At 37.4% G+C, this 23,307-nt stretch overlaps 1 protein-coding gene across 6 annotated transcripts in view; it reads right to left on the minus strand.

Moving 5' to 3' along the window:
- The window catches only part of PTBP3 (polypyrimidine tract binding protein 3), a 106,344-nt gene that overhangs the window by 58,085 nt on the left and 24,952 nt on the right, over positions 1 to 23,307 (minus strand). For 3 of the 6 annotated variants that reach the window (XM_005660329.3, XM_021084313.1, XM_013993752.2), the window contains one exon: positions 11,537 to 11,612. In XM_005660329.3, the coding sequence (XP_005660386.1) occupies positions 11,537 to 11,561 (25 nt within the window). In that variant the 5' untranslated portion in view covers positions 11,562 to 11,612. 6 annotated transcript variants of the gene reach the window in all.

The following is a 23,307-nucleotide window of genomic DNA, read 5'->3' on the forward strand; positions in this document are numbered from 1 at the left end:
ATTCACTTTAAAATATCTTCTAATTTACCTTGTGACTTCTTATGCGACCCATGGATTAAGTGTTACTTGCTTTTCCTAAAGAACTGGGTACTTCCCCCAAATAATTGAGGATCATGTTTTTTAAAATTTCTAATATAATTCTAATGCATAATTTTAATACATTCACATTTGCTAAGACTTGTTTAAGTACTCAGCATACACTCTACCTTACTAACCATTTCATGGGAACTTGAAAAGAATACGTATTCCGATAGAGTTGGGGACTGTTCCATATGTCAACAAGGTCAAGCTGATTGATAGTGTTGAAAACTTCTGTATTACGGAATTTACAAACTTCTAAAGGTTGACATAAATTTTTGAGACTTTGTGGCCATTCAGGCTCTGACACAACTATTCACCTATGTAGCTGCAACCTGAGAGTGGCCATAGGTAACATGTAAATAAGTGAGCATGACTATGTTCAAATAAAATTTTATGTATGGACACTGAAATTTAATTTCATTTAAATTTTACATATCACAAAATATTCTTTGTGTTTGTCAAGAAGAAATGTAAAAATCAGTCTTAGCTCACGGCAAAACGAAAGTGGGCAAGAGAATGTATCTAGTCTTTAGGCCAGAGTTTGCTAACCCCTGTTCTGTATGCTTACTGATTTTTATCAACTATACCATCAATTACTGAGAGAAGAGTGTTGAAATCTCTAGCCATAGTGGTGGATTTGTCTGTTTTCTCTGTTAAGCTGTGTTAGTTTTACTTTATAGTCTGAAGCTCTTTAATTATGTGAATACATATATATTCACTATATATATTTATCAAGAAATATAAATAGAATACAAATTAATAAATAATAAAACATATACAAAAAAATCTACAGGAAACAAAGATGAAACCAAGAGTACAAAAGACAGAAAACAAATAGCAAGAAGACAGAATAAAATTCAACCACATCAATAACTATATTAAGTGAAAATGGCATAAATAGTCCAACTGAAAGGCCGAGATAATCAGTCTCGATAAAAGCAAAGATGAATTATATATTGGGAATAAGAAATCCACTTAAAATATAAAATCTCAGGTGAAAAATAAAAAGATGGAAAAAGATAAATTTGTCAAAACTAATCATAGGAAAGCTGGAGTGGTTATACTAATATCAAACAAAGTTAGACTTTAGGAAAAGGAATATAACCAGGGATAAAGTCATTTCATAATGATAAAGAGATCAATTTATCAAGAAAACATAATGTCCACAAACAAAAGGCACATAATATACACATAAATGGCAATGATCTCTGCTTTTTAACTGTAATCTTTACTTTTTTGTTTACTTTTTTAAAGTGACTGGTCTGGAGTTAAATCAGTAAGAAGCATCTTGGAGTTCCTGTCATGGCTCAGTGGTTAACGAATCCAACTAGGAACCATGAGGTTGCGGGTTCGGTCCCTGGCCTCACTCAGTGGGTTAAGGATCTGACGTTGCCGTCAGCTGTGGTGTAGATCGCAGACATGACTCAGATCCTGTGGCTCTGGCATAGGCCGGCGGCTACAGCTCCAATTCGACCCCTAGCCTGGGAACCTCCAAATGCCGCAGTAGCGGCCCAAGAAACGGCAAAAAGACCAAAAAAAAAAAAAAAAAAAAAAAAAAAAAAAAGCATCTTTAACTTAACACAGTCTACCTTAAAATAATACCTAGATATAATGTAAGAACTTTTCAAAATATATGTCTATTTCCCTTATCATACCCTTTGTGTTACTGTCACATATTTTACTTTTCATACATGGTATAACCCCCTCCAAATACATCAATGTTATCTTGCTTTAGAGAGAGTTATCTTTTTTCTTTTTGCATCTTGTTTTATTCATTTATTGTATCTTATAGAGCTTTCCACAGAGAGGACTCCATACTTTAAAAAAAAAAAAAAAAGTTTTTACTGGGGTATAATGCTCATAAAATTCACTATCTCAACCATTTTAAAATGCAGGATTCAGCAGTGTCAAATACATTCATAATGTACAACTATCACTACCATCCATCTCCGTAATACTTTCCACCTTGTAAAACTCAAACCCTATACCCATTAAACAGTAACTCCCCATTCCCCACTTCTTCCAGTCCCTGGCAACCACTATTCTACTCCCTGTCTCTAAGATTTTGACTAAGTATTTGTTCTCATTTCCTTTTGTGAATATTCTATAGCTATTTTCTTTGTGGTTACCATGGGGATTACATTTAACATCCTAAAGTTACAAGACTCTGATTTGAATTTAGAACAGCTTACCTTCAAGAACATACAAAAACTGCTCCTTTCCAGCTCTGTCCCCACGCCTTTCAGTTGTTATCACAAAACTACATCTTTAAACAATGTGTGCCCAGAAACACAAACTAACAATTCTTTAAAATGCATTAATCTCCTAAATTATGTAGAAAGCAAAATGTGGAGTTACAAACCAAGTTACTTGGTAGCTTTCAGATTAGCAATTTTTTAAAAATGTATCAGTCCCTTAAATCTGCAGAAGACAAAAAGTGGGTTTCAAACCACTGTTAGAATAGTATCGGCTTTTATAATGGCCTTCACTGAGATTTTTATTTCTCCATATGACTTCGAGTTATTGTCTAGTGTCCTTTCATTTCACCCTAAAGGAATCCTTTGAGTATTTCTTGCAGGGCAGATCTAGTGATAACAAACTCCTTCAGGTTCTGCTCATCTGGGAATGTCATAATTTCTCTACTTTTTTGACGGACAGATTTACCAAATATAGGATACTGGGTTGACAGTTTTATTTTTTAGCACTTTGAATATATTGGCCCAATGACTTCTGGACAAAGTTCCTAAAGAGAAATATGCTCATATTCTTATTGAGAGTCCCTTCTATGTGAATGAGTTGATTCTTGCAGTTTTCAGGATTCTCTCTTTGTCTCTGACTTTCAAAAGTTTGATTATAAATGTTGTCTCAATGAATTCATCTTACCTGGAGTTCACTAAGCTTCTTGGATGACTATAGTCATGTTTTTCATTAAATTTGGGGATATGGTAACTGGAAATTACACTCTTTCACTTTCTGAAGGTTTTCTGGTTTGTATTACTATTTCTACTGTTTTTTTGATTGTTCTAGACTGTCTCTATGCCAAGGATCAGCTTGAGGTGTAAACTGAAGTTCTTCTCAGGGTTTTTTGAGTCTTTTCCTGGGCATGTACAATCACTTTCTTATTTTCCATGTAGATGGAGTTGTTTTTTTTAATGTCCTCATCTTCAATCTCTGGCTTCCAAAAGGATGGGGAGGTGGAGGAAAAATGAAGGGAAGGAGGGAGTGGAAAGCACCAGTCCTTTAAATCCCCTGAAGTCACAGGGGGGTGGCAGTGGGTGCTGGCTTGCAACAACAGGGAGAGATGCAAGGACAGGACAGTGGTTACCTGCCTCTTTGCCTGTAACTGTGTGATTAGAAAAAGCAATCAGCAATCTGAGCACAGACCTCTGAAAGTTGAAAGACAAAGCCCTTTTTGTCCACCCTGGCTCCGGCTCCTGCTCCTGCTCTGGAATTCATCTCAGCTGCCTGCCATGTGACTGAGGGTGAGGAATGGTTGTCTGCTACTGTGATAAGAGCTCAAATTGACCAAAATTAACCACAATTTACCTTCCAAGTCTGCCCCTGAAACTTGGAAGCCTTCAAAAGACTCCAGAGTTCCAAATTAGTTAGATTCTGCCAGTGCAGTTGTTGTTTAGGTAGAAAGACAGACTCCCGGTACTTCTAACTCCACCATCTTCCCAGAATACCTCGATTAAATTAACAACAACAAGAAGAGCAAAACTGAGGACTAAAAGTCACACTTCAACATATTTATCTCTTTTTGTACACCCAATACACACCTGATGTCATTCTCCTCAAGTCTGAGGAATTTCCTTTTCCATTGTATAAAATGTAAGCATTACTAACAAATGCTCTCAGCTCTTGTGTGTTCCAAAGAAGGCTTTATTTTAACTTTTTCTTTTTAAACTATTTTAACTAGACATAGAATTCCAGTTTGGATTTATTTTCAGTATTTTAGAGATGTTGTTCCACTGTCCTTTGGTTTGCAGTTTCAGGCAAGCACTCTCTCATTACTCTTATCTTTGTTTCTCTGAATAAAATGTAACCTTTTTCCTCTGGCTACTTTTAAGATTTGTTCTGCATTCCTGGTTTTCAGCAATTTGATTATGATGAGACTTAGTGTGGTTTTGATTGTGTTTATCCTGCCTGTGGTTCACTGAACTTTCTGGATAGGTGGGTTTATAGTTTCCATCATATCTGGAATACTTTCAGTCATGATTTCGTCAGATAGATTTGTTTCCCCACCCTTATCTTTTTTTCTGGCATTTAATTATACATATGTTAAGAGCAGTTTATTTTGTTCTATAGGTTACTAAAGTTCTATTAATTTCTTTTTTAATCTTTTCTTTGGGGTCTGTGTGCTTCAATCTCTATTGCTGTCTTAAGTTCACTGATCATTTCCTCTGTAGAATAGTAATGCTGCTAAAGCCGTGCCATGATTTTTTAAAAGGATGTTAAATTTTATCTCTAGAAGTTCTACTTGATTTTTATCTTTCATTTTCTCCTTATCATGCTATTTTCCTTTAAATCCTTTCCTGTACTTTTAATAGCCATTCCAAAGTGCAAATATGCTAATTTCATCATCTGCCATTTTCATTTTTTAGCTCTATTTCTGTTGACTGATTTTTCTCCCACTTATGGGTCACAATTTTGTGGTTCTTTCCATGTCTGGCAATTTTTGATTGAGTGCTCAACATTGCAAGCACCAGAATTTGTTTTATTCTTTTAAAGTGCCAGTCTCCTTTCTAAAAGTTACTTTCAGATCACTTAACTGTTTTACGGCTTGTTTTTAAGTATTGTGAGTGGGTTTAGCATAGCCTTTATGTTAGAGCTGGTACACCACCCCTACTGGTAAGGCATGTGTGGCTTAATATTCAACAAAAGATTCAAGGGCAGATTTCTGGAACATTTTCCTCATAGATAGAAGTTATAACTCCCACAGGTACCACGATAAAGGAGGAAAAACCCATGCACAGATGCCCCAGAAGTAACACTTGCACTTAATCATATGACCACACCCAGCTATAAGGAAGACTAGAAAAACAGTCATTTAATCTGGATGGCAGTGTGCCCAGTTAAAAATTACGGCTCTGTTGCTAAAGAAAATAGAAAGTACTGGGGTACAAAATACACAGTCTCTGCCATCATTCCTGTGCTTAAATTTAGGAGGAAAAGCATATGATTTATGTAGAAAAGTGTAAAACATTTTCATAATCGCCAAAGAACGTAACATCTTTTAACATAAAACCATGGACTCACGTGTCATGTTCCCAGATGGAAAAACAATGCCACAAAAAGATCAAATTTCATGTTAACAAATAAATTGATATAGTTCAAATCATAATCCCTAAGATTCTGTGGGTAAAGAATGGGGAATGAGGAGTTCCCGTCGTAGCGCAGTGGTTAACGAATCCGACTAGAAACCATGACGTTGCGGGTTCGATCCCTGGCCTTGCTCAGTGGGTTAATGATCCGGCGCTGCTGTGAGCTGTGGTGTAGGCTGCAGACATGGCTCAGACCCCGCATTGCTGTGGCTCTGGCAATTGGACCCCTAGCCTGGGAACCTCCATATGCCGCGGGAGCGGCCCAAGAAATAGCAAAAAAAAGACAAAAAAAAAAAAAAAAAAAAAAAAAAAAAAAAAACCTAGCTTGAGAATTTGGGCGAGGGCGGCCATAAAACAAAACCAAAAAAACAAAGGCTTCTCATGGATTGAGCTCCATAGATTTGTGAGTTGCTCAGATTCAAAAACAGTAGATAGAATGGAGTTCAGTTCTTCTAGGACCACTTTTAGAATCCTAGCTATACGGAGTTCCTGTCGTGGCGCAGTGGTTAACGAATCCGACTAGGAACCATGAGGTTGCGGGTTTGGTCCCTGGCCTTGCTCAGTGGGTTGACGATCCGGCGTTGCTGTGAGCTGTGGTTTAGGTTGCAGACGCGGCTCAGATCCCACACTGCTGTGGCTGTGGTGTAGACCAGTGGCTACAGCTCCAACCTGAGCTAGCCTGGGACCCTCCATATGCGTGGGACCCTCCATATGCGTGGGAGCGGCCCAAGAAATAGCAAAAAGACAAGAAAAAAAAAAAAAAAGAATGGGGAATGAGGGATTATTTTTTTTAGTACCAGACAAAATAAAGTTCATATGGAAGAAGATAAGTTCACAATAAGCTAACAGACATTTTTAAAGGAATATTTATAACTAATACCTAGGCAGAATGACCATATGTCCCAGTTTGCCTGGGACAGTCACAATTTGGCATCTTTTTTACAGCATCCTATCCAGTTTAACAACTTCTCTTTTGAAAAAAATTGTTAACAGTTTCATTGAAATAAGTCAGAACAGGCCTAATAGACCCAACTGATTTTTTTAACTTCCAGTTTTTGCCATGGAGTCATCTAGCAAAGTTTATAAGCCACAAGTACAGTAGTTAAATCTGAGAGGCTGAATCTTTTCATGACTTTTTCACAGACAACATATAGAGCCTTTAATTTCAAAAAAAGAAAGGAGAGTTCCCAGTGTAGCTCAGCAGGTTACAAACCCGACTAGCAAATATGAGGATTTTCAATCCCTGGCCTTGCTTATTGGGTTAAAGATCCAGCATTGCCATGAGCTGTGGTGTAGGTCACAGATGTGGCTTGCATCCGATGTGGCTGTGGCTGTGGTATAGGCCAGCAGCTATAGCTCTGATTTGACCCCTAGCCTGGGAACTCCTATATGCCATAGGTGTAGCCCTAAAAAGAAAAAAAGGGGGCGGGGGAGAAATGCAGTGGGACACAAGTAACTAAGGATAGCTCCTCACTCTGTCCATCAGTATTCAGCTTGCTACTTATGCTATTCATTTAGCTGCCAGGCTGCCGGTCAGTGGAAAATGTTGGAATTACAGGCCAGATGCACTTATTGCCATTCCATCTTGTATCTTGTAGTAAATCCATAAATCTGTAATTCTGAAATAATTTAACTTACGAGGTTGCTTCTCTATGTGTAAACAATAAAGCATCAGATATTATACACTGACTCCACTAACAGAACTTCTCAAACAGTTAAATTATTAGTTTTATCATCACTTGCTAACATTAGAAAATCAGCTGTTACCCAGTAATGGTTTAATACTGAATTTTTCAATGGACTCCACTAAAGTAGAGCCTTTGGGAAGTTATTCTATCAAAACTAAAAATGTCTGGAGTCCCCTTGTGGTTAGGCAGATTAAGGATCCAGCCTTGTCACTGAAGCAGTTTGGGTTGCTGCTGTGATGCGAGTTTGATGCCTGGCCAGGGAATTTTCATATGCTGTGGGTACACCCAAAAATAAATGAATTAATTAATTAAATAAAACTTTTAAATTCTTTTTTTTTTTTTTTGCCTTATCTAGAGCTGCTCCCGCGGCATATGGAGGTTCCCAGGCTAGGGGTCCAATTGGAGCTGTAGCCACCGGCCTAGCCAGAGCCACAGCATCACAGAATCCGAGCCGCATCCGCAACCTACACCACAGCTCACGGCAATGCCGGATCCTTAAGCCACTGAGCAAGGCCAGGGATCAAACTCGCAACGTCATGGTTCCTAGTTGGATTCGTTAACCACTGAGCCACGATGGGAACTCCTAAATTCTTAAAAAGTCAAAATGTCTGACGGATGAAAATTCGCTTTAAAAAGTTTCAATGTTATATTTATATAGTTACACTGTTTTTTAACCAACTTATGCATTTTATATTTTACTTATTTTCAGAGGGTGTATTATTTTTGTTATTCTTACCAGTTAAGTTACTCTTTTTATTATGCTATATAAAATATTTAATGGTAACTAAGGCTTTCTTCTCTATAAATTTTAGTTGCATAATATACACAATTTTAATATAATGCTAATTTTTAAAGAAAAATTGAAATGTAATAGACAATACTAAATAGTAAAGATGAAAGTCATACAAAATGGGATAAAGCATAGAATAAATTTCCTATTTGTCTCAGCATATTTTCCATTCTACTTCTCCAGAGGGAGACACTTAATCTGTTTAAGATCCATGATATAATAATCTGTCTGACTGTAATTGGGTTTAAATATATGTATTTTATTCCGTAAAAAAAAAAAAAATATTCTGTGATAATCTATGTGGGAAAAGAATGTGGAAGAGAATGAATGTGTGTACATGTATAACTGAATCTCTTTGTTGTACAGCAGAAATTATCACAACCTTGTAAATCAACTATACTTCAATAGATTTTTTTAAAAAATGAAAAAAAATTTCAATGTTAAAGATAAAAGCTTCTTTGAGGTAATCATAGAAGCATAAATTATAGTGCAGCAAAATGTCATGGCAAAAAAACACTGTTCTGGGAATTCCCATTGTGGCGCAGCAAAAATGAATCCGACTACTAACCATGAAGTTGAAGGTTCGATCCCTGGCCTTGCTCTGTGTGTTAAGGATCCATTGTTGCCGTGAGCTATGGTTAGGTCACAGACATGGCTCAGACCCTCCATTGCTGTAGCTATGGCACAGGCTGGCAGCTGTAGCTCCGATTCAACTCCTAGCCTGGGAACCTCCATATGCCAATATTCTTTGGATAGAAAGAGAAACTACAGCTGACAAATTTTACAAACATTTTAAAAGCCACATTTAGGTTAACTGAACAAGCAGAATTTTGTGATGAAGACTGTACTTAACACAAAATGGCTTCTTCTAGCTACCCATTATCAATGTGATTTTTCTGGGCCATGCCCACAGCATGTGGAAGTTCCCAGGCCAGGGATGCAACCTGTGCCACAGCAGTAACTTGAGCCACTGCACTGACAAGGCCAAATCCTTAACCAGTTGTACTACAGTGAGTCAGTGAAACTGAAAAAAAGGAAATTATCCAAAATACAGGACCTTTAAAGAGAAAGAGGTGACAATAAATGTAAGGGGTTAACACAAATGCAGGACTGGAGTTCTTTTTCGGTGTAGTGGGTTAAGAATCTGGCTTTGTCACTGCTGTGGTGTGGGTTCCAACCCCCTGGCCTGGGAACTTCCACATACCGTGGGTGTGGCCAAAAAAAGGTGGGGGGCAGGACTAAATGAGTAGTCCTATACACGTCAACTGAAGTTCCAGAAGGAAACAATTCTGTAGAGAACTAGTTCATTCCTATTCAGGATAAATGAAAGTAACTCTCCAGCAATGGTCCTCAACCCTGGCTGCATCTGCTATGTGTCACCTAAAAAGCTTTAAAAACAAACTTTAGGAGTTCCCGTCATGGCTCAGTGGTTAACGAATCCAACTAGGAACCATGACGTTGCGAGTTTGATCCCTGGCCTTGCTCAGTGGATTAAGGATCTGGCGTTGCTGTGAGCTGTGGTGTAGGTTGCAGACGTGGCTCAGATCCTGTGTTGCTGTGGCTCTGGCAGCTACAGCTCGGATTCGACCCCTAGCCTGGGAACCTCCATATGCTGCGGGAGTGGCTCTAGAAAAGGCAAAAAGACCGCCAAAAAAAAACCCCCCAAAAGACAAAAAAAAACCCTTCAGATTCTGGCATTTCCTTCATTCAGTGGTTCTTTTAAAAGTGTGGTTCCTCAAATGGAAGCATCACCATTACTGGGAACTTGTGGAAATGCAAATTCTCAGGACCCACCTGAGATTTACTGAATTAGAAATTCTGAGGATAGACTCAGAAACTGTGCTTTTAAAAGCCATCCAGGTGATTCTGATGGCAGGTGAAGGGTGAAAAGCCCCTTCAGTCTCATGCCTATCCATACTTCCACATGAACAAACCCTCTGCTGCTGCCTTGCTGACAAAATCCTTCCATTTAGTCTTCTAGAACAATGCATCATGGTTGACCAATTCCCATACACTCAATCTCTTCAATGAATGTTCTTTATACATCTTTGTCTTAACTGAATCTAGTCCACTTCTCTTACAGGATCTTCACAAAAAGGCAGTTCACTCTTCCAAGCACCATGTTAATTCAGGGTGTGGGAAGTGAGGTCCACTCACTAACTCCTTATAACTCCAAAAACATTTGGATACAAATCTCACCTTTTCTGAGACTGTCTGCTCTCATGCCTTTGGTTATCAAATGTGTATGATATTGACTTCCAAATTTCTCTTACGATGTTGAAATCAGAAGAACCCACTGCTGGGAATTCCTGTTGTGGCTCAGTGTGTTAAGAACCAGACTAGGGGAGTTCCCGTCGTGGTGCAGCGGTTAACAAGTCCGACTAAGAACCATGCGATTGCGGGTTCGATCCCTGGCCTTGCTCAGTGGGTTAACGATCCGGCGTTGCCATGAGCTATGGTGGAGGTTGCAGATGCGGCTCGGATCCTGTGTTGCTGTGGCTGTGGCGTAGACCAGCAGCTATGGCTCCGATTAGACCCCTAGCCTGGGAACCTCCATATGCCGCGGGAGCGGCCCAAGAAATGGCAAAAAGACAAAAAAAAAAAAAAAAAAAAAAAAAGAACCAGACTAGTATCCATGAAGACGTGGGTTCAATCCCTGGCCTCCCTCACTGGGTTAAAGATACTGTGTTGCCATAAAACTGTAGTGTAGGTTGCAGATGCGGGTTAGATCCAGTATTGCTGTGGCTGTGGCATAGGCTGGCAGCTGCAGCTCCAATTAGACCCCTAGCCTGAGAACTTCCATATGCCACAGGTGCGGCCCTAAAAAGAAAAAAGAACCCTGCCTACCTGATACTTCCATGTGAATGGTGCAGAGAAACCTCAAATTAGTTTATAAATATCTGAACCCGCCATGGTGTCCAACCCTGTTCTCTGTGTATTTTCTAATATAAATGAAAGCACAATTACCCTCCCTTACTAAGATCTTCTATACAGCAATAGTCTCCTAACTGCTCGCTATCTCTCTAGTATTGCACTCCTCCAATTCATTTTACAGAACTCAAATTTCAAGAACACTTACTTTTTTTTTTTTTTTGCTATTTAGGGCTGCACCTGAGGCATATATAAGTTCTCAGGCTAGGAGGTAAATCAGAGCTGCAGCTACTGGCCTGAGCTGCAGCTGCAGCACAACATGATCCGAGCCACATCTGCGACCTACACCACAGCTCACAGCAACACCAGATCCTTAACGCACTGATCTGGGATCAAACTTATATCCTCACAGACATTATGTCAGGTTCTTAACCTGCTGAGCGACAACAAGAACTCCTAACACAAGTTTTTAAATCTAGCTCTTTCACTCAATAGCTCTAGATCACCAATTTATTGAGAATTTATCACAACTACACAACAAAGAATGTCAAAAAAGGAATTACCAAATTAAATCCAAATTAATACTTAAAATTTAAGAGCGTTATAACCAGTAATTTCATCTACATGAACTTCAGTGAAACAAATTTTTGTTTTTTGTGTAAATAGTGGCACTTCAATGCATGATTATAAGATGAACAAAACAAGAAAAAGATTTTTAAAACCCAAGGGAAAAACATTCCAGATTTTGGGGGGGAAAAAAAAAGAAAACTCACCAAACACACCTGTAGAAGGAGTGGAACTGTTCATGGTAAAAGGTCCGTTAATGATGCCAGAAGAAAGAAGCTCATCAGATCCCCGCTGAAAAGCAAGAGCAATACTCTGTTAATAAAACAAGTCTTGGATAATGGTCCATGTTTACTACTAAAAACATTAAAAGCTAACGGTATTACTTCATCTGAACATCAAGGCATTTAAGAAGTCCTCAAGAATCACAAAATCTAAAGGTTAGAAATTAACTTAATAGTTAAGAAAAATTATTGCACATCCACAATATGATTGTTAGTTATCAAAAAATAGAACTGCTGTCACATACCTGGGGATGTAATCCCACACCCTTTTTGATCAAACCTAATCCTCTGAGAGGTTACATTTAAAACACCAAAAAACATATGTAAGGGCTGCATCCTGATGTTTTTGTAATGTATTTTAAGTATATTTTAAATATATTTGGTATATTAAGTATGTGAAGTTTCATAGTATATTTTTAAGTATTTGCATGCAAATAATTTGTGCAGCACTCCCTGACTTTTTCATACACAGACATTTTTCATACACAGAGATGTGATTTATTTCTATATTGGACAAAACCTTTATAATAAGTCATTTTTCATTCCTTAATCTTTAAAATGATTTTTAATGTGTACTATTTCTTAAACAACTACCATTTAAGTAATTTAGACTTTTTTTCAGGTAAGAGTTGTGGCCAATTCCAAAGCTGAACTGTCAACACTAAAAGACAAGCCAGACTAGCCTTTCTTTTCACTGTAACCATAAGGTCTATTACCAAGATTAAAATGTTTATATTTGTGAAGGACAATAAACATCGTGTATAAATGTAAAATCAACTTATTTCAAATAATAGTTTGTTCAGCTCTGTCAGTTTTTAAGAACAAATATTTCAGTCTACTAGATGATAAAACCTAATCCCCAAACTATTCTACAAATATATAATAGCATTGTGCTCCAATAGATATTTAATATTTAGTGTAAGTACCACTTCTGTAGGGAACATTCTCAACTTCTGCCAATGTCTTTGCATAACAGAAACACAATTAATTAAACAAATCCTGGGAGTTCTCTTGTGATGCAGTGGTTAAGGATCTGGCCTTGTCACTGCAGCAGCTTGGGTCGCTGCTGTGGCGCAGGTTGGATCCCTAGCCCAGGAACTTTCACATGCCTCAGGAGTGGCCAAACAAAACAAAACAACAGAACAAAACAAAAATTAGTTCTTCTACTAGACATCCAAGAATTATTCCCTTTGGTTCTTTTACTTTAAGTTTATAGAGACTCCTTGGAACAAGAGATAGAAACTGAATGAGCATGTAAGATGAAATAAAACTGAAAATCTCAAATTCCAGAAAGACCAGGATTTCATCTTCCTGATAACATGTGAAACACTGGTAATACCTGAAATACAGAAATTCGCATCCAAAGGCAGACTTTGTAGCTGACTGCTGGTGTATATAGAAAGGTGAGTTTTTTGCAGTTTTAAATGTAGTAAAAATTAAAACGTGCCCAACGTGTTTTCATACATGAGCAAGTTGGTAAAATGTTACTAATAAATAACACATGTGTAGTTCCTATACATATGTGAGTGTAATATCAATAAATATGTTTCTTCATGTAAATTTAATTAATTTGATCATAGAAACCACTAGAGAGGGTGTTCCCTTGTGGGCCCAGTGGGTTAAAGATCCAAAGTTGCCACAGCTGTGGCACAGGTTGCAACTGGGGCTCAAGTCTGATCCTGGCCTGGGAATTTCCACATGCCCCAAGTACAAGAAAAAAGAAAGAAAGAAAAGAAACCACTAGAGATCACTTTAGCTCTTTTCTAGACTTGTGGAAGTATGTTAAAATGTCAGCTAAATATTAATTCTAGGTGGATTGCAGATTAAAAGGTAAAAGACAAAACAAGAGAGACTATAGAAGAAAAGAGGGGAAAAAAAATCTTCATAATCTTGGGAGGAAGTTTTTTTTTTTAAGCAAGAAACAAAAAACACAACTATAAAAAAAAACCATAAATTACACAATAATGAAGTTAAAATTTTTATTTAAAATACATACAAATACTGAATCATTATGTTGCAGACCTGAAACTAACAGAATGTTATATATCAATTATATCTCAATTTTCTAAAAAAGAATTTTATTAACAAAAGACATCATTAGTTTTAAAAGGCAAGTCATAAAGTGGGACAAAATATCTGCAATACACATAACCAACAAAGGTTTTATATCTAGAATTTACTACGAAAAAGAAAGAGGAGTTGCCATTGTGGCTCACTGGTAACAAACCCAACCAGGATCCATGAGGTCCCGGGTTCAATCCTTGGACCATCAGTGGATTAAAGATTTGGTGTTGCCATTAGCTACAGTGTAGGTTACACGCATGGTTCAGATCTGGCATTTGCTGTGGCTGTGTGTGGCACAGGCCCACAGCTGCAGCTTCAATTCAGCCCCTAGCCTGGGAACTTCCATATGCAGCCCTAAAAAGTGAAAGGAAGGGAGGGAGGAAGAAAGGAAGGGAGGGATGGAGAGAGGGAGAGGACCCCCACTAGGAATCAGTAAAAAAAAAAAAATCAGTATAATAGAAAATGACAAGAGAGTTGAACACATGCCTCATAAGTCAAGCGGTATACTTTTTACTGTCCCCGAGTATTTGAGCCCTCTCCTTTTCCTGGGGAAGAATTATTCATCCCCATCTATGGCCATGTGACTTGCAACACCTCTGAGTGGAGGATTCCTCCCTGACCCGCTGACCTTTAGTACAGTTTTATGATACACTTTGGCCTATGCAGGACATATGGGTATGACCTACACCAAATCCAAGCCGAATTTTTGAAAGATATTATTAGTTTCTGCTGTTTTCTTTTTTCTCTTTTCCCCTCTGAAAGAAGAGGAGCATTCCCCAAATAGGAGCTGTTCTTTCAGCCTGATTCCTAGAATACAAACATACTGCATAGCTCCATTACAGCCACCAACTTTGTAAGTGTGCAAGAAATGTTTTTCTAAGCCATATCTAAATGACTAATACCATAACCAATAAACATATGAAAATATGCTTAACCTCAATGGTCATCAAGGAAATACAAGTTAAAACCCCAATGAAATACAAACACATTATGTAGACTGACAATATCAAGAGAATGTGATGTGACAGAACTCTTAAACTTTGCTAGTGAGAGTGCTAGTGGTACAACTGACCCAATACACTAAAGTTACATTTTAATATAAATATCCTAGGATCCCCCTGATTCTGTTACTATTATGCATACACTCCAGAGTGGCCTGCTATTATGTGCACCTATACATATGAAAATGCTCTCAGCAGCATTATTTCTACTAACCAAACTGAAAACAACCAAATGTAATAATCAACTGGACAGTGAATTATCTTTGTAAATGCAGTAACTTATAGCAATGAGAATGAATAAATGGTCCACACAATAATACCCAAAAATCTCACAAATATAAGAATCTAATCACTACTGCATTTATATAGAGTTCAAAAGGTAGTCAAAACTAAATTATATATCTAAACCATATATCTACATGCAAAATATGAAAACTGGACCCCTTCTTCAAACAATATACAAAAATTAACTCAAGAAGGATGTATACATAAATGTAAAACTATAAAACTCTTAAAAAGAAACACATGAGGAGTTTCTGTCGTGGCTCAGTGGTTAACGAATCCGACTAGGAACCATGAGATTACAGGTTCGATCCCTGGCCTTGCCGTGAGCTGTGGTATAGGTCACAGACGCAGCTCGGATCTCATGTTGCTGTGGTTCTGGCGTAGGCCAGCGGCTACAGCTCTGATTTGACCCCTAGCCTGGGAACTTCCATATGCTGCGGGAGCGGCCCTAGAAATGGCAAAAAGACCAAAAAAAAAAAGAAAGAAAGAAAGAAACATATGAGTAAATCTTCATGGCTCTGGGTTAGGAAGTAGGTTTCTGACACCAAAACCATAAGTGACAAAGAAAAAAAAAAGATAAATAAAAATAAATTGGACTTCACAGAAAATAAAATCTTCTGTACTTTTCAAAGGATATTATCAAGAATATGAAAAAACAAGCCAGAGAATGGGAGAAAATATTTGCAAATCATATTATCTGACAAGGGATTAGTATCCAGAACATAATCTCTTATAAATCAATAATAAATAGACAAATAATTCAATTTAAAAAAAAACTGGGGAGTTCCCGTCATGGTGCAGCGGAAACAAATCCAACTAGGAACCATGAGGTTGCGGGTTCGATCCCTGGCCTCGCTCAGTGGGTTAAGGATCCAGTGCTGCCATGAGCCGTGGTATAGGTCACATACATGGCTCAGATCTCGTGTTGCTGTGGCTGTGGTGTAGGCTGGCAGCTGTAGCTCTGATTCAACCCCTAGCCTAGGAACTTCCACATGCCACGAGTTCAGCCTTAAAATGATCAAAAAAAAAAATTGACAAAGGATTTGAACAGACATTTCTCCAAGAAAGCATAGTCAATGAGCACATTAAAAAAATGCTCAAGATCATTAGTCACTAAGGAAATGCAAATCAAAACCACAAAGAGACCACTTCAAATAAAAATTAAGACCATGATAATATTACCATATATTATCAGAATAGTTAAAATAAAAAATAGTGACAGTATCAGATGTAGGTAAGGATGTGGTAGAAACTGGACCTCTCATATATTACCAAAAAAGCATAAAACAGTGCATCCACTTTCAAAAATTTGGGGGTTTCTTAAAAAACTAAATATACACAACAACCTTAAAAGAGCACATGCTCAAAACAAAAACTCACCTGTTCTATGATTTCAGTTATATAGCTTTCTCAAAATGACAAAATTATAGAGATGGAAAACAGACTAGTGGTTGCAAGGGGTAGAGACAGTTGAAGGGAAACAGTAGGTATGACTATAAAAGGCTACCATAATGGAGGTCTTTATGGTGATGATTTAGTTTGGCATCTTAATTGTGGTGAGAGTTACATGACTACACCTGCAATAAAATGAAAAAGGCTATACACAGGCATTGTATCAATGTCAATGTCCTTACAGTTTTTGTTGTTGTTTTTTTAAAGCTGCACCCATGGCATATGGAGGTGCCCAGGCTAGGGGTTGAATCAGAGCCGTAGCTGCCAGGCCTACACCATAGCCACAGCAACGCTAGATCCAAGCCACATCTGCGACCTACTCCACAGTTCATGGCAATGCTGGATCCTTAACCCATTGAGCGAGGCGGCCAGGGATCGAACCTGAGTCTTCATGGATACTGGTCAGATTCGTTTCTGCTGAGCTACTCCTCAATGTCTCTATTTTAATAGTGTATTATAAGTATATAAGAAGTAACCATCGGAGGAAACTTTGAAAAAAGGTACATAAGACCTCTCTGTAGTGCCTTTAGAATTTGCTACGAATCTCTAATTTATTCAAAGTAAAAAGTTTTAAAAAAGGAAGCTCTCTATGGCACAGCAGGTAAAGGATCCAGCACTGTCACTGCTATGACTTAGTTGGATCCCTGGCCCAGGAACGTCTCCATGCAGGAGGTGTGCCACCCCCAAAAAAAGGTTTAAAAAAAAAAAACTGTAACGAGACACATCACTCTGAACATTCTGAGCCAGAGGCTTCCTACTGATTTGAGAGAATTCTTGCTAGGCTAGGATGGTAACGACTATTACCATCATCTGTGTTCAGCCCTCAAGTTGTGGATAAGGAAAGATTAGTCATACTGTCAACTACCACAGCTCATTCTCAGAGTTCATCCTTCACACTATTCTTATATACAATGGTGGTACAGAAGGTGTCCCTTCAAAAACAAGCAACATTTAGAGTTCCCTGGTGGCCTAGTGGTTTAGGATCTGGTATTGTCACTGCTGTAGCTTGCATTTAATCCCTGGGCTGGAAACTTCTGCAAGCGGTGGGCCAGGCACCACCGCCACCCCACAAAAAACACAAAACCCAAGCAATATTCAAAAAACACCCGTGTGAGTTACTTATGGAAATCTATATATAAGGAAAAGAAAGGAAAGAATCAAAAGACAACATACAATAGAAAAATTACACAATTTGTTATGAGCAAATGGTTCTTTGTAAAATGAAAAAAAAGCATTTTAAAGAAAATACAGTAGCCTCTTCTAAATAAAATACAAAGGGATATGACAACTCAAGGGAGAGACAAATGAGAATTCTACCAAAGGAGTTAAAAGACAGATTTGTGAAAAACAAGAATAAAGTAGTGTCACGAAAGTCAGATGTTTCAAAGAGAATGGTAAGAGGGCCAAAACCACGAAAGCCCTTTCCACCTTCCAAAGAAGTTACCTTCCGGAAGAACCAAGTTACTCATGGTTCTTTTTATCTCATTCAATAAACTCTGTTACCTGGTTTCCTAACAAATAAATCTCCCATCAATGAGTAAAGTGAAATTATTGCTTGCTGCTTAATGAATCAAGTCTAAATGTACTACGATAATGATTAAAAGCTCTTTCTAATCTGGATCTCCCGCCTACTCACAGTAACACTCCTGTCTTGCAATTTCTCCCAAATACATCATCTTCATTTCGGCCTCTCTTTATGCACGTTCTCCTGTCTCAAACACTATCTCTTCACATCATACCCAGTCCTACCTATTGGCCAGTCCTATCTATTGGTACCATTAGTACCATTAGTACCATATCTGGAAAATTTTTCAACCCCAAAGTGAAGAGACTGAACTAAACTGTGATTGTCTTTCAACAATAAAATATGTAAGTTCTAGGTTCCAGTATATTTCACATAATATATTCTTCCTATATGTATAACTATCTGTATCACATATTTTGTCAAATATGTACACAAAGTTTTTCCTCAGCTACTTTGAGGTCTATTACTGTGCCTAATACTTGATTATACTTCCCCATATCCTATAGCGTAGTGTCAGGTACAATATAATAGCGCTCTCCCTTGGCTATGCATTCAAGTCACATATCCAAGTTTAAAATAAATATTACATACCCAGAGATTCTTAACCAGTAGGGCTAGGCTGAAGCTTGGGGACCTATATTTACAGAGCTCTAATGTGTAGCCAAATGAGAACTGCTGTAAACAGATGCTATAATGAACACAGACGTGTAACACTAAAGTGGTTTAAAATGGGGTCCTCTAGAGGAGACCAGATCTAGATCTGAAGAGGCTCCACAAACTTATTTTGAATGATACAACATATGTATCTTTAAGCCTCAGTTTGTTCATCTCCAAAATGAGGGTCACAATGGTATCCAGCCTCGTGGGTTGCTCTGAAGATTACTATCTCTAATACACAGATGTCACTGAACAGTGGCAAATAAATATTAATGATTCATTACTAAATCCTTTTAGAAAGGTATTTATGCCAACAGTTACATGTACGCAATGTAATTAACATAGAACAGCAATCTCCTAAAGGTGAAAGATACTCTTTCAATAAAGGAAACTTTCTAAAGTTTTAAAAAGAAATGCAAATTCTTGACAGCAACAAAAAGAAAATGTCCTTCTCTCAGATGAATTGATTAAAGACTGGATTTCTATAAAATCAAAATATACAGGGATTCAGAGGGGATTTAATAAAATCCTATTTACGATCAAACTTTGAGAATGAAAAAGAACGCACTTGGGCATTAGGACTTTTCCTGCAGAAAGAACATTAATGAGGAATTCTCTAGAGGTTCAGTGGGTTGAGGATCTGGTGTTGTCACTGCTGCAGCTTGGGTCACTGCTGTGGTACAGGATCCATCCCTGGCCTGGGAACTCCTTCATGCTACGGGTGCAGCCAAAACAAAAAGAAATAAAACAAAAAAGTAAAAAGAAAACAAACAAACAAACAAAAAAACCCAAAACATTGATATTTGTTTAGAGAAAAGGGAAGTCAAATTTTCCACTATAATCATCCTTATTTAAGTATTTGCATACTTATCCAATTATCTCAGAAACAAATCTGTAGACACTAAATAGCTAGATCACTTTTCATTTTGATATTTCAATTTTAACTTAATATGCCCTATAAAAATTTTAAGATCTATGCTTCTCATTGCAATTCTTCTAATTAATAAGCTTTTGCCACATTGTGGCAGAGTCTATCATAATTATTATTATTTTTTTGTCTTTTTGCCATTTCTTGGGCCCTTCCTGTGGCATATGGACGGTCCCAGGCTAGGGGTCGAATCAGAGCTGTAGCCACCGGCCTATGCCAGAGCCACAGCAACGCAAGATCCGAGCCGTGTCTGCAACCTACACCACAGCTCACGGAAACGCCGGATCCTTAACCCACTGAGCAAGGCCAGGGATCGAACCCACAACCTCATGGTTCCTAGTCAGATTCATTAACCACTGAGCTATGACGGGAAGTCCCCATAATTATTTTTAATGGATTCTTAAAATTCTATAATGGCATACTAACTACCCCCCTACTATTAAATATTAGCACTACTTGCAATTTATTGATATCATAAATTATACTACATTAATTTAAAATATAGGGTATTTTCTGTATTTTTTACTCTATCCATAGAATGAGTGTTTAAAAATGAGACATTTTTTTTCTTTTCGGGTGAAGGTAAAGGTAAAACTGTAAGAAATCTCTAATTTTTGCTTAACAATGTGGAGTAACTTTAAGTTACTACTACACTACAAGTGACTACTAAGAAGCATTTTTATTTCTACAGGGGTCTCTCAAATATTGTTAGAATTAGCACATGACCATGCCATTTTTTTTTTTTTTTTGGCTTTTATTCTCTGTATTGTGAATGTTGGTGAAAGAAGCAAATTATTCAGCATTACAAAGATATCACAAAGATAAAATACTGGAATTCTCAAAGATTCTCAGTGTACTTTCAACTTTACAAAATAAAGCACAGTTTACATCTCAAATTCCCAGAACTGTTGTGAAAAAAACTGTTGGATACATCAAATATCCAGGAGATTGGTTATTAAAACTGAACTGCCTATATAAAACATGATTCTTTCATTCTTTTTTTTTTTTTTTTTTAACTTTTTTAGGGCCGCCCCCGCCACATATGGAAGTTCCCAGGCTAGGGGTGGAATTAGAGCTGTAGCTGCCGGCCTACACCACAGCCACAGCAGCGTGGGATCTGTGCCGCATCTGTGACCTACACCACAGCTCATGGCAACACTGGATCCCTGACCCACTAAGCAAGGCCAGGGATCGAACCCATATCTTCACGGATAGTAGTCGGCTTCGTTTAACAGGCTTTCAAAAACTTTATTCTTTACCTCTAAATTACCACTTGGATTAACAGTAAAAGTTTTTAGCACAAAAATGTGATCAAATATTTGAGTACTGAAAAACCGGAAATTTTAAATTTATATGGCATATTAGATACATTAATGCAACACCTTTTTTTTTTTTTTACACACCCATGGCATATGAAGTTCCTGGGCCAGGGAATGAATCTGAGCCACAGCTGCGGCAATGCTGGATCCCACCCGAGCCACTGTGGATTTTTAACCCACTGTGCCACATCAGGAACTCGTAATGCAACATCTTAACTGTCACATTCAATGTTATCTACACAAGATATAAACTATCATAATAAGGCAATGGTGAATATTACAGACTCTTCAAAATAAAACCATTTAAGCTTGATAATTCTACTAGATCTTTCAACAGTAACAGAGAGAGCTTTCAAAAGGAGTTTGTCTAAAATACTTTGCATAAATAAAGCAAACCCTATAGCATCAAGTGATGTACTGGAATGGCTTTTTTTTTTGTCTTATAACATGGAAAGAAAAATTATCTGATCCTAAAGTTTCATATCTGGAAATTCTATTTTATAACAGAGATGGGCTATAGAATAAGATACTGATATAGAATAAGTAACACATATCTCAAATAATTATGATTCTTAAAAAAACTGGTAACTTTTTGACCCTAATAATTTCAAGACATGATAAACAAAAGACAAAGAGAGCAAAAAGAGCTTACATTTGAAAATGCAGTCATAAAAAATATTCTGATAGTCAAATTTTACTGGCCAAGTTTTTCTCCCCCAAGGATTCATTTTCAAATTACAGAAAATAAAGGGTTTTCTAGAATTCTAAAGCTCAAACCCTATAAAGTCTTATTACTTTGTAAGTTTTGTAAAAGGTGAGAAAAACACAATTCGTTCTGTATTACTTTAGATTCCCTTCTTTTAAAAAACAAAACCTTTCTTTCCTAGATATAAATTCTGTCTCCTGAAAACATATCACTGACTATAATTACAGACTACTTTAGTAAAAACCACAAATTATTTCTGAGAATTATGCTTAGTATTTATATCCTAAGTGTCTGAAAAGCAAATTTCCATTATAGTCAAGGAAGAGCAATGCAGACCTAGGTAAAAATAAGTATTTGTCTTGTAGGGGAGGAAAATTTTTGCCTTCTTCCCTTCTAGGTTCTTTGGCTGTCTAATAATTAAACTGACATGAGACAGATTAAGAGGAGAAAAACAAATTTAATTTCATATGTATAGGAGCTCATAAAAATGAGATTCTAAGAAGTGACCAAAAGCATACTATTTGCGTAACTTTTAGATTTAGAGACAATTATTTGTGAAGATTTGACAAAACAAAGGGACTGGGGTTTACGGTGACTAATAAATAAGTAACAAACCTTGTTTAATCAGCCTTCTCTGCTTTGAATTTCCTATCCCTGGTGATAAGGATGCCTCTACCCTCTGGTATAAGGAGGATATTTTCACATGGGAGATTTATTTCCCGATTTCAGGGGGACAAAGGAGGGTCAGAGTGTCCTGAACAGGCTGTTTCTTAAGTAACTTTAATTCAAAATAATCAACACACCAAAGTGGCATATTTTGCTTCACCTCACTCTTCTAAGGTCTAACTGCTATGCTAAGAGATTACAGTTTAAGAGATGAATGGAATATAAGCAGAATGAAGACTTTTAACAGAAATGAAAAATGGAAAGCTTATTTAGATGAGTGACTGTATATGATTGATAGGAGGAAACTGTTAAGGCAAAGGAAAAAGATTCTGTACCACAGGTAAGCAAATTAATATTAAACAAAACGCTTTAACAAACCAAATAATGAAAACATCACAGGGTGGGGATGGGGCATGAACAAACACTCAGTAACAGTCTCCTTAGAGACACACAATAAATTGATATAAGTCCAACAGCGGTTCTGTGGACTTGTTACCTCTCTGGCTAAGTCAACACACCAATCAGCTTCACTGCCTCAAGTATCAATTATTGAACCTCTCTTCTGCTGAAGAATAATTAAGTATACAGGGCCAACAAAGCAAAGGAATACTGTAGGCAACACAAATAAAGTGTTTTAGTATCAAATTTAAGTGGTTCTATTCAACATTAAAGATTATTAACATGGTAAAAATTAGTCCACACAATTGAGAAACAGCCAACAAAGTAACATGTAAGGAAGATTCTGAAAATAAACTATTAACTCAAGGTTAAACTTCAGATCATACCTAAAATAACAGGAAATTCAAGAAGATATTACTCCTTTAGTCTATCAAGATACCATGATCATAAAAAAAAAAAAAAGCTATTAAAAAAAAAAAAAAGCTATAGGAGTTCCCATCGTGGCTCAGTGGTCACAACCCCAACTAGTATCCATGAGGACACAGATTCAATCCCTGTCTCATTCAGTGGGGTTAAGGATCTGGTAATGCTATGGTTGTGGAGTAGGCCAGCAGCTGCAGCTGGGATTTGACCCCTAGTCTGGGAACTTCCAGATGCAGTGGGTGCAGCCCTAAAAAAAAGACACACGCACACAAAGGTATTA

Source organism: Sus scrofa, chromosome 1 (genome assembly GCF_000003025.6).
Source record: "Sus scrofa isolate TJ Tabasco breed Duroc chromosome 1, Sscrofa11.1, whole genome shotgun sequence".
Classification (NCBI taxonomy): Eukaryota; Metazoa; Chordata; class Mammalia; order Artiodactyla; family Suidae; genus Sus; species Sus scrofa.